This window comes from Pecten maximus, chromosome 13, assembly GCF_902652985.1.
Source record: "Pecten maximus chromosome 13, xPecMax1.1, whole genome shotgun sequence".
NCBI lineage: Eukaryota > Metazoa > Mollusca > Bivalvia > Pectinida > Pectinidae > Pecten > Pecten maximus.
Genome location: NC_047027.1, coordinates 32,172,213 through 32,184,398, shown reverse-complemented (window position 1 = coordinate 32,184,398; position 12,186 = coordinate 32,172,213). Strand labels below are relative to the sequence as shown.

The window sequence follows — 12,186 nt, the reverse complement described above, 5'->3', positions numbered from 1 at the left end:
GCTCCAGAGGGGAACTCTGAGTCCCCCAGCCTCCATATCACACTCCAATTATCTCTGTATCGAGGCTCCAGAGGGGAACTATCAAGTCTCCCAGCCTCCCCATCACACTCCAATTATCTCTGTATCGAGGCTCCAGAGGGGAACTCTTGGTCTCCCAGCCTCCCCATCACACTCCAATTATCTCTGTATCGAGGCTCCAGAGGGGAACTCTCAAGTCTCTCAGCCTCCCCATCACACTCCAATTATCTCTGTATCGGGGCTACAGAGGGGAACTCTCTAGTCTCCTAACCTCCCCATCGCACTCCAATTATCTCTGTATCGGGGCTACAGAGGGTAACTCTTGGTCTCCCAGCCTCCCCATCACACTCCAATTATCTCTGTATCGGGGCTACAGAGGGTAACTCTTGGTCTCCTAGCCCCACATCATAGTCCAATCATCTCTGTATTGGGACTCTAGAGGGGGACTCCCATCTCCCTATACCTTCACCCATCACACTCCAATTATCTCTGTATCGAGGCTTTAGAGGGGAACTCTGAGTCTCCTAACCTCTCCATCATAGCTCAATCATCTCTGTATGAGGACTCTAGAGGGGATCCAACTCTCATGCTCCCTACATTCTACACCTGTACCCATCACACCTCAATTATCTTTATATCGGGGCTCCAGAGGGGAACTCTCGTTCTCCCAGCCCCACATCACACCTCAATTATCTCTGTATTGGGGCTCTAGAGGGGGCACTTAATTGTCTCCCTTCACTTACACCCATCACACCTCAATTATCTCTGTATAGGGGCTCCACAGAGGGATGAATTCTCAGCTTCACATCCCTCCAACCATCACACCTCAATTATTTCTGTATAGGGGCTCTAGAGGGGGATGAATTCTCAGCTTCATATCCCTCCAACCATCACACTCCATTTTTATCTCTGTATTGGGGCTCCAGAGGAGGGGGGACTCTCAGCCAATTATAGTTCTATGGAAAGCTATTATAATGTTTTATATAGAAAACAAGAATATATAAAGTAACATGAAAAAATAATTATTAAAACCTTTCTATCATCATTAAACCATATATTTATATCTGCTGCCAAGTGTTTAAGTTACCTAACCCTGACGGCCTGTGAGCTATAAATAGATACTGCACTGGTGCAAATTAGGACATCTATTTCTGGGCTTTATAGGAAGCAGTGCCTCACACGATATTAACATGATTTTATCATAATGAACAGCATCAGGCTGTAGACAGCAGGTCTAATGTGTTAGTCATACAGGGTGACACTCGAAAAACATGTGACATTTCTATAGCACTGACAGTTTCTATCATTTTCATTTTCATTTGAAATTTTAAAATCCTTTCTTTGAAAGAACATACACTAGGTTTTTATCATGCTTCCACAGTTTTATGAGTTTTACTTATTCACTTGTCGTAAATGGATGAAATTTAATTTAAAAGTGTAATTCTTTTTTGCCTTCAGAAAATGCAGAATAGCAGTGAACATTTTTACGGCTGTGTGTGCGAATGAGTAACACGTTGAGTAACACATTATCGTATTCCCGTTAGATTTTATAGTGTAGTTGTTACACATTAGCTGTGTGGTAAGAATCGGTGTTTCTAATAGAAAGGTCAGAAAGATGCTGTGCTTTCACTTCACCAAAGATTAATGCTACTTTTATGAATCTTAGCAATGCCATTGGTCTATTTAATAAATTATACCTTCTATTTATGTATTGAAAGCATGTATGCGGTTCCTCTCATCGTCTTACTCTTGTATAAATACATTTAACTGCTATACTTTACAATTATACTTAAGGATCGAAAGAGGGAGCGTAACATCTTTCTGTCAGGTCTAACCTCAAGTTTTTTTCTGGAAGAAGGCTTATATAGGCTAAGCCTGTTGTCACTGACACACACCTGGGAAGAATAAAACTCATCTAAACGGAAAAAAGATTTTTACGGACAAAATCAATTACGAATGAGAAAGACAAGTTTTATGGTATGCATGTATCTCTGTACAAACAGAAAATAGCCATCATACATTCCCCTTAAAATAACTAAAAATCTTCACAGAAAACACAGACCTGGCCCTGTCTGGCCTATAGCAATCAGTCAACAGACTTCACCCCATACATAAAAAAATCCCACTATTAGTGAAAGAGTCCTCAAACTCACCACCATGCCAATACCCAGACCTGGAGATATATATAGTTTCCTAACACAGAGAGAATTATATGTTCTGTAGTTCTATTTAATACTTCAAAATTCACCGAGGCGTCTGCAAATCATTTTTGGCATTTACTTCCTGGAAGCAGTCCAGACCTTAATTAATCTGTACAATGTAAAACATTCCTGTGATAAATAGCAGGATTTCAGCTTCAGTGTAGCTTAAGTGTAAGTTGAGATACTAAAGCTATGAACAATTGAACATTAAATCTGGTAATGAGTTATGTCCCCTGAATTAAAAGTACAGGTAAAAAATGATATATAAACGATGATATATAAAATATCTAAAATGATGAAAAGAAAATGGCCAACAAGGCAGCCATCTTTGATTTTGACAGTCAAAAGTTTCTTATTGAAAAGCATCGATGGAATATTTCTCAAACTTCACATGTAGGTTCTCAATTGTCCATAGTCAGGCCCATTGAATTTTGAGTCTGATCAGGAAAACAAAATGGTGGAGAGGTGGTCATCTTGCTTTTGGTATTTGAAGTTTGTTATCGCTATTTCTTGAAAAGTACTGAAGGAATATTTCTCCAACTTATCATGGATGTTCCCATTGGTCCATGACAAGCTGCCATCTTGGATTTTTACAGTAACTGTTATCTTTCAGAAAGTTCTTCGAAATTTGTCTTTATATGTAGGTTCTCATGTTATCAAATGATTTAGAGGGAGAAGGAGAAAAAGGGAGAATTAGAGAGAAAGATCAATCCTTCTCATGACTGACAAAGATCATTCAATTGTGGGGTCGAAGATCCATCTGGGATCTCTTGTTTAAATTAATTATTTTACATTTTTCAATTTTTCTTTCATGGATAAACATACTTCTGTATATTTATAAGCTACAGGAAGCTGTAGAATGATTCTCCGAATTCTACACGATCTCCAGCAGCTCTCTCTGTACTGCAGAGTTTGCCGTGTTCTTAGGGAATATGTTACTAAAACCTGGTTAAAACTGCTTTTATTGGGAGATAAAAAAAACACATCGACTTGTCCTGCTTCCCGTACTGCAGCTAACAAGCCTCCGCCCCCCCCCCCCCCCTTCCCAGCCCCCTCCCTTCTACCCCATCTACACCTGGTATCCACTATCTCCTGGCTCCCACAGCCCAATTCTCTCCGTAATTGATTCCAATCAGTTGTCCAGGCGCACTCATACACTTTTATAGTGCCTTGTGCCTATATACTTGCCTGTTACACTAAATTGCTCCATTTTCCTAGACCTTTTGCTCTAAACACACATTTTATGGTCTAAATCTCAACATTTAAATAACAAACCATAGTGTAACTTGAAAATCTCCGCTTCTGCATAACTGCAAATCTGTACTGCATCTTTTGGCCTAACTCCATAGACTTTTTTTTCTTTTTTAATTTAATCGTTTTTACCTTTTTTGCAATTGTTTACTTTCTTACATCAAAAAGATAACAAATCTTGAACAATCTGTTTTCCTGTCTAAAATGTTCAAACCAATAATTTTAAAATCCTGTACAATAAAAACATAACCAAACCTTTGAAGTGTGGTGGGTTTTGTAATCAATTTGTTTGAGATAAAATTCCCTATACAGAAATCAAACGTAACTTACAATATATAAAACTTTATATTTCAGGCTTCATGTGAATACATAAACATGATTAATGACCAGAAATAATCTATAAGTCAGAGATTGATTTGTCCTGAACAAGCTGTCTCACGAACAAAAATGTTGCCTTCTTAAAGTGTAATCTGAAGAAATAAATTTGAATTCTTGCTTTTTATCGAGTAAATAAAAGAAAATATCTTTTGATATTAGAGATTATTGATTCCTGATTTTTGCATATGAATGTATAGACACATTTATGTCCCTTAACATACAGACACAGAGTTATGTCCCTTAACATACAGACACAGAGTTATGTCCCTTAACATACAGACACAGAGTTATGTCCGTGGAACTAGACATACAGACACAGAGTTATGTCCCTTAACATACAGACACAGAGTTATGTCCCTTAACATACAGACACAGAGTTATGTCCGTGGAACTAGACATACAGACACAGAGTTATGTCCCTTAAACTAGACATACAGACACAGAGTTATGTCCCTTAAACTAGACATACAGACAGAGTTATGTCCCTTAACATACAAACACAGAGTTATGTCCCTTAACATACAGACACAGAGTTATGTCCCTTAACATACAGACACAGAGTTATGTCCCTTAAACTAGACATACAGACACAGAGTTATGTCCCTTAAACTAGACATACAGGTACAGAGTTATGTCCCTTTGAACAAGAAGTACAGGTACAGTTATATCCCTTAAACTAGACATGTAGATACAGAGTTATGTCCCTTGTACTAAAAATAAAAGTACATAGTTATGCCCCTTGAACTAAAAATACAGGTACAGAGTTATTCCCCTTGAACTAAAAATACAGGTACAGAGTTATGCCCCTTGAACTAAAAATACAGGTACAGAGTTATGCTCCTTGAACTAAAAATAAAGGTACCAAGTTACGCCCCCTGACCTAGAATATAGGTACATGGTTATGCCCCTTAAACTAGAAAAATAGGTTAATTGTTCTGGCCCTGGCAGTACTCCCCATACATGACACACTCATACCGTACAGTTCAAGCTACACATGTAAAGCATGTGTTGGTATGTGTGGCACACATGTGTAAAACACATGCCAGACGTGTGTAACTGAGGTATTATGAATATTACATAAAAAACACCAGCTGGGGACCAGCCTTATACAAAACACAAGACAACAGGCAAATCTAACTCTTCTTTAAAGGGATGTTAGAAGATCTTCATTATGAAATTATTTGGCATAATAAAAATAAGATGCATGTCACAGAACCATTTATATGACAGTCAATGGTATAATGTCTTATTTCAAACCCAAGAAACATCATTAGTTAGATTTTTCAAATATATTTTTTTTAATTAATTTCATCATTCAGACAGAGTTATCTCCCTTAGCCCTCCCATTAGAACTGCTTGTACTTGCAGTGTATTTTTGTTGTAACTCAGAGACACCTGGGGAAAACTGAGTCCCGTTGACTTTTATAATATCAGCTTATGTATGGAAGTCTTCCTATGTATTAATGAATGTAGAAGAGGGACAAACAGGATCCTACATAGAGAATTATCTCCCTTGGGCCTCCTGTTTATACTGCAGTACTAAATCTATGGAAGCCTCCCCATGTAAGTAGTGGAGAGGGGCCCACAAGATCTGACAGGGAGAGTTATCTCCCTTCGGACTCATGTTTATACTGCAGTACTTAATTTATGGAAGCCTCCCCTTGTAAGTGGTAGAGAGAGGGGGCACACGTGATCCGACAAGAAGATTTTTTTCCCTTTGGCCGACAATATTGTTTTTATGGTAATCTCACCTTGAAGGAGGTGTACAGGACACACACGGATCTCACACGGAGAGTTATCTCCCTTAGGCCTTAGGGGCATACCAGATCTGACAGGGAGAGTTATCTCCCAGGCCTTCTGTTTATCCTGCAGATATAATATTTATGGTCATCTCACCAAGGAAATGTAGAGGGGCACACGAGATCTGACAGGGAGAGTTATCTCCCCTGGGCCTCCTGTTTATATTGCCAATATTATGATAATGGAAATCTCATTGATGTAGCCAGTGTTAAGGGACAAACGAGATCCAACAGTCAATGTTATTCCCCTCGGCCTCCTGTTTATACTTCCGATATTATTCTTATGAAAATCTTACCTTGTAGGAAGTGTAGGGGGGCACACGAGATCCGACAGTTGGGGAGAGCATCCTTGATTTTCTTTGCTTCCTTCGGGTGGTTGAACCGAAAGTAGTTAGACCTCCCAAGACAAACCATACAACCTGAAAATACAGGAAATTAAATCAGAATTAAAATTTCTGCTGTTATCTATGTGGAAAATACGGATATGAGGCTGAACAATAATTTAATGAAAGTCTGCAAAAAATCTGTGTTGAAGATATCTGAAGCACATCCAGATTCCTCGGATTAATTAAATCCATTCATGTTAAACTTTTAACTGAAGCATCACCTTGGTCCTGATTCTGGTTACAGATATGCTAGTAAAAGGCATTTATCAACATTTATACTTACAGAATCCGGGTTTCGAAACAGTGTGAAATACGAAATATCTAAATGTAAAATTCAGCCTAGATGTAGTGAGAACATTAAGTGACTGTGTATACCAGTGCTGACTGGGTACCAGTACTGTTTCCTGTCAGTAGGTATAATTGTCTTATCTTAATTCCCCTAGTTACCATACATGTACACCTTAAACCAGCACTGAGGCTAAGTCCAGTTACTCCAGGCTTCAAATTAACAGTTTTACAACAAAATGTATCAAAACATTTTTAAGTTTCTTCTCAGAAAATGTTTTGGCCATTATTATAAAGAGACTTACTGGTGTCCTCTGTACACTTTGTATTGTGTTTTATAAGGAAAAAATAAAAATATACATGTATTTGGTTTGGTGTAACCCACCCGACAAGAAAAATGCACCAACTCAAAAAATTTTATTGAGAAAAATTAAATTTTTAAATTTTTGAACAATTTGACCATTCCGGTGTCGTGGGATTTGTATCCCCATAGGATAAGTACCCGGATACTAAAACAGGCCATAGGATTAGTATCCGGGTACAATATATGGCCATAGGATAAGTATCCGGATACAATAAATGGCCATAGGATAAGTATCCCCCCCATAGGAATTGTATCCCCCCCTAAAATTTATCATAAGGTAACAATGTAAGAATTTTGAAAAGGTTTTTTATACCGTTTAACTTCTTTAAAAGGTTGGAAAATAAAGTATTATCATATAATTTCATTTTTTTTTTCTCTTTAACTATTCAATAAAATTGATGAATTATTTAAAAACTGTTAAAAATCATTTGAATTGTTGCAAAACTGAATAAAAAAAATGTCAGCCCTAACTACCTACCCTTATGTAAGACCCCCTGGTCGGGTTACAGCAAACCAAGATATTTTTATAGATGGCCTAACACAGTACACAAATAGATCTAGTTTGTTGTGTACACATTGAGGTAATAGGTTTAACAGGTCCAGTGTGGGATATCTGAATCCAACATTGATGTGAATCCATTCCTGATATATAAATATTAATCATTATTGATTTTTATTCCGTGAAGAATTATACTTGTTCTGTTTAGTCTGATAAAATAAAACCTGCCATGTTATTGCTTAACTGATTAATAAGCTTTCAATCATCTTTTAATGGATTTTTTTTTTCAGTTGTCAACTTTTTTTTTTTTATTAAATTTTCTATCAAATTAGAAATGACAGGGAAATCTTGTCAGCACAGTGGAAGCTTTCGTTTATATGACCAATGGAAACCCATCACTATCAGGTTTTCATCCCCTGTTACCATGGAAACTGACAACTTCCTCAAGTTCAGGAAAATCCATATCTAACATACTGAAGGGTCTGAATCTGATTTGATTCTTTTCCCCCCTTTTTTTTGTTTTTAACAGAATATTCTAAAGTCCTCAATCTTTCCGTAATAACAGCACACAAAGAAAACAAGGACATATTTTGTTAGAATAAATTTTCATATACATGTATTTGTAATTTTTTCAGTGTAAAATCAGAAAGAAGGCCAAAGCCTGTATCTCCTTTAAAACTGTAACGACTTTCATCCTAGAAATAGCTGCCGTGTAGAAGCACTAGTATGTTTTACATTAAACATTGAACTGCCATGGTAATTATAGTTGTTATAAATGACAGATCTATACATTTTAACATACTTTCATGGGAGCACTCGATGTTTATATTTGCATTTCCTATATTGTTTGTTGCTTCATGAAGATTGACCATTTTAAACTACAATATTATGTTATCTAATTATTACTGACTGTGTATAATCCCCTGGTTAAAAAGTTATTTTGGTAGTGAACTGTCACGATCCCCATGGCTACCATTTTGATGTTATAACAGGCACACATCAGATGGCATTTATGGTCCTTTAAATCACACTTCTTCAAAGTTAGGTTTTTATCGGGGCATTGCTGTTCAGATGTAAATCTATAAATGATATAACAACATGTGTATATGTATAACATTAAAAACTTGTTAGCAGGCAAACACATGTGGCGCCCCTGTGGCACACGTGCTACGAAATACACATGTGTATGTGTTTAACATTACAAACTTGTCCATAATGTAAAGTTTTTATAAGATTTCGGTGTCGTAGAAATACTAGGAGATTTGGCCGATAATACAATAGTTATGTAACTATTCCTTCATCTAGTACATCTGTACCAGCTGTAGTGTTAACACAAGACAGACACTCGTCGGACACACGACAGACACACAACAGACACTCGTCGGACACATGACAGACATACGTCAGACACACGACAGACACGTCAGACACACGACAGGCACACGTCAGACACACGACAGACACAAGTCAGACACACGACAGACACAAGTCAGACACACGACAGGCACACGTCAGACACACCACAGACACACGTCAGACACACGACAGACACACGTTGCAGACACATGACAGACACACGCCAAATATGTTTTGATTCAGCACCCATATGTTTCATCATCACAAATCTCAGATGTGTTTTGTATCTTGACTGCAGATGACCATTTTGATTTATTTACATGTGCAGAACTCCAACCACAAATGAATAATACCAATGTTAAAATGTTCCTGCTTCAGAAAGCAAGATTTTGTCTTTCTATCATATAGAAAACAGCAATAAATTTCAGTCTAAACACAGAGAACCATGTAGTCTATACAAACTAAATGTTACACTGGTAACATCTTTACAGATCTCGTCTACAGATCTTGATCAATGACATGTTTTGTGGGTTAGCCAAGTGATAATCGGTCCCCAGATGTTACGATGACTGCAGCCAGATGTTTGCTGCTGTCAGGGGTACGTACCAGGAGAAAAAAAACATCGCGCATTCCAAAATGTTACATGCACTGCACATGTTACGATACAGATGCTGCACAAGATGAGGAAATCTCTAACGAAACCACGCCCTGATGTCATTTCCACTTTGATACTATCTGTCAGACCAAGGTCTCCATTTGTTACAAATCTTTGCTGGGATATAGATGTTGTATTTACTATACAATATCCCAACTAGGTCTCTCTCCATCATATATCTCTATAGATGTTGTATTTACTATACAATATCACAACTAGGTCTCCCTCCATCATATATCTCTATAGATGTTGTATTTACTATACAATATCCCAACTAGGTATCCCTCCATCATATATCTCTATATAGATGTTGTATTTACTATACAATATCACAACTAGGTCTCCCGCCATCATATATCTCTATAGATGTTGTTTTAATACAATATCACAACTAGGTCTCTCTCCATTATATATCTCTATAGATGTTGTATTTACTATACAATATCCCAACTAGGTCTCTCTCCAACATATATCTCTATAGATGTTGTATTTACTATACAATATCACAACTAGGTCTCCCTCCATCATATATATCTATAGATGTTGTATTTACTATACAATATCACAACTAGGTCTCCCTCCATCATATATCTCTATAGATGTTGTATTTACTATACAATATCCCAACTAGGTCTCTCTCCACCATATATCTCTATAGATGTTGTATTTACTATACAATATCACAACTAGGTCTCTCTCCATTATATATCTCTATAGATGTTGTATTTACTATACAATATCACAACTAGGTCTCTCTCCACCATATATCTCTATAGATGTTGTATTTACTATACAATATCACAACTAGGTCTCTCTCTCTATCATATATCTCTATAGATGTTGTATTTACTATACAATATCCCAACTAGGTCTCTCTCCATTATATATCTCTATAGATGTTGTATTTACTATACAATATCACAACTAGGTCTCTCTCCATCATATATCTCTATAGATGTTGTATTAATACAATATCACAACTAGGTCTCTCTCCATCATATATCTCTATAGATGTTGTATTTACTATACAATATCCCAACTAGGTCTCTCTCCATCATATATCTCTATAGATGTTGTATTTACTATACAATATCACAACTAGGTCTCTCTCTATCATATATCTCTATAGATGTTGTATTAATACAATATCCCAACTAGGTCTCTCTCTATCATATATCTCTATAGATGTTGTATTTACTATACAATATCACAACTAGGTCTCCCTCTATCATATATCTCTATAGATGTTGTATTAATACAATATCCCAACTAGGTCTCCCTCCATCAAAATAGATCTGTCACTGTCCCTCAGTGTTTGTAAAGACTTACCCAGCTGAATTTTAATACTAGATTATCTCCCCCTATGTAAGGTCTCTTGATTATAAAGCTCATTTTTTTGACAATTTCAACAGTGTTTTGTTATCAAGATAATTTTCAATTAATAATTCCTAATGAAAAATGAACCTTTTGGCATATGTATAGTAAGTATAACAAGCATACAATACTCAGAGTAAAAAGGTGGGTCAGGCTGAACCCCTCCCCCTCCCTACCCCCAGCCCCCCTCCTCCCTCCTCTCCCCCCCCCCCATCCCCCCTACCCCCACCCCCACCCCCACCCCCCACTCCATCTCCCCTGAATCTACTAACATCTGCCTTGGTGAGCCTGACATGAATCCTCCCTGTGAGGATTTGTTTACCCCTAAGTTTCCTGTAGGTATAATTAAGTCTGTTTGAAGGAAGAAACAGGTGAGGTTTTACCAGGCCCAGGGCGCCACTACTTACACACATGCCAATGGTTATTTCTAGTTAAGATTTTATGGCAGAAGTTCGGGAGAATCCCTCCTGTAGTCTTCTGCATGTATTTCCAGGTCCGATACCAAATTACCTACACCTTAACATGTACCGTCAAATCTACAAGTTTCTCATCTTAATTTTGCCATTTACTGTGTTGAATCTATGACTTTTGATGAAAAATCATAACTCAACCATCAATCTTTATGGAATATGTGACCTGGATGAAAAATTAGTATTTCATTGCCACATACTTTGTTTAATCTAAAAGTCATCCCTTCATAGGATATGTGACCTAGATGGAAAATTTAGATTTTACATTGCCACATGCTTTGTTGAATCTAATATATTTTGATGTAAAATTTTCATGTTACCATTTACTTTGTATGAAGGTGAATCATTTTCTGTGGATTAATTCTGTGTTTACTGTAACCGTAATGTTCGACAGGTTTATACATAAGTTTTGTAATGTTACTACGGAACATGGGGTATAAACTCCACAAAAGTAAATTTACTTGTATAACAGTACAGATCTGTGCTTCCTAAAGTGATTTTGATATTCCTGATTATACAGTGAATAGGAATTAAATGATTTTTGGTTTGTGGGAGGTGGGGTGAGGGGTGGGAGGGGGGGTTGGGTGTGGAGGGGGGGTGGGGAGGGGGGGGGGTGGTGGGGGGGGGGTGGGTGGGGAGGGGTGGGGGGTGGGGGGGGGTGGGGGGAGGGGTGGGGGAGGGGTGGGGTGGGTGGGGAGGGGGGTGGGGGGGGTGGTGAGGGGGGGGGGGGGGAGGGGGGGGGGTGGTGGGAGGGGTGTGGGGGAGGGGTGGGTGTGAGTGGGGGTGTGGGGAGGGGTTGGGTGTGTGAGTGGGGGTGTGGGGAGGGGTTTGGGTATGAGCGGGGTGTGGGGAGGTGTTTGGGTGTGGGGAGGGGTTGTGTGTGTGAGTAGGGGTGTGGAAAGGGGTTTGGGTGTGTAAGTGGGGGTGTGGGGAGGGGTTTGGGTGTGAGCAGGGTGTGGGGAGGGGTTGGGTGTGAGTGGGGGTGTGGGGAGGGGTTGGGGTGTGAGTGGGGTGTGGGGAGGGGTTGGGTGTGTGAGTGGGGGTGTGGGAAGGGGTTGGGTGTGTGAGTGGGGGTGTGGGAAGGGGTTTGGGTGTGAGTGGGGTGTGGGAAGGGGTTGGGGGTGTGAGTGGGGGTGTGGGAAGGGGTTGG

The 12,186-nt window shown here is 38.6% G+C and overlaps 1 protein-coding gene across 3 annotated transcripts in view; it reads right to left on the bottom strand.

Annotated features, from left to right (window-relative positions):
• The window catches only part of LOC117341332 (pleckstrin homology-like domain family B member 1), a 167,594-nt gene that overhangs the window by 102,118 nt on the left and 53,290 nt on the right, over positions 1-12,186 (bottom strand). For all 3 annotated transcript variants that reach the window (XM_033903188.1, XM_033903189.1, XM_033903190.1), the window contains one exon: positions 5,944-6,066. In XM_033903188.1, coding sequence (XP_033759079.1) covers positions 5,944-6,066 — 123 coding nt within the window. The remainder of the gene's footprint in view (positions 1-5,943; positions 6,067-12,186) is intronic.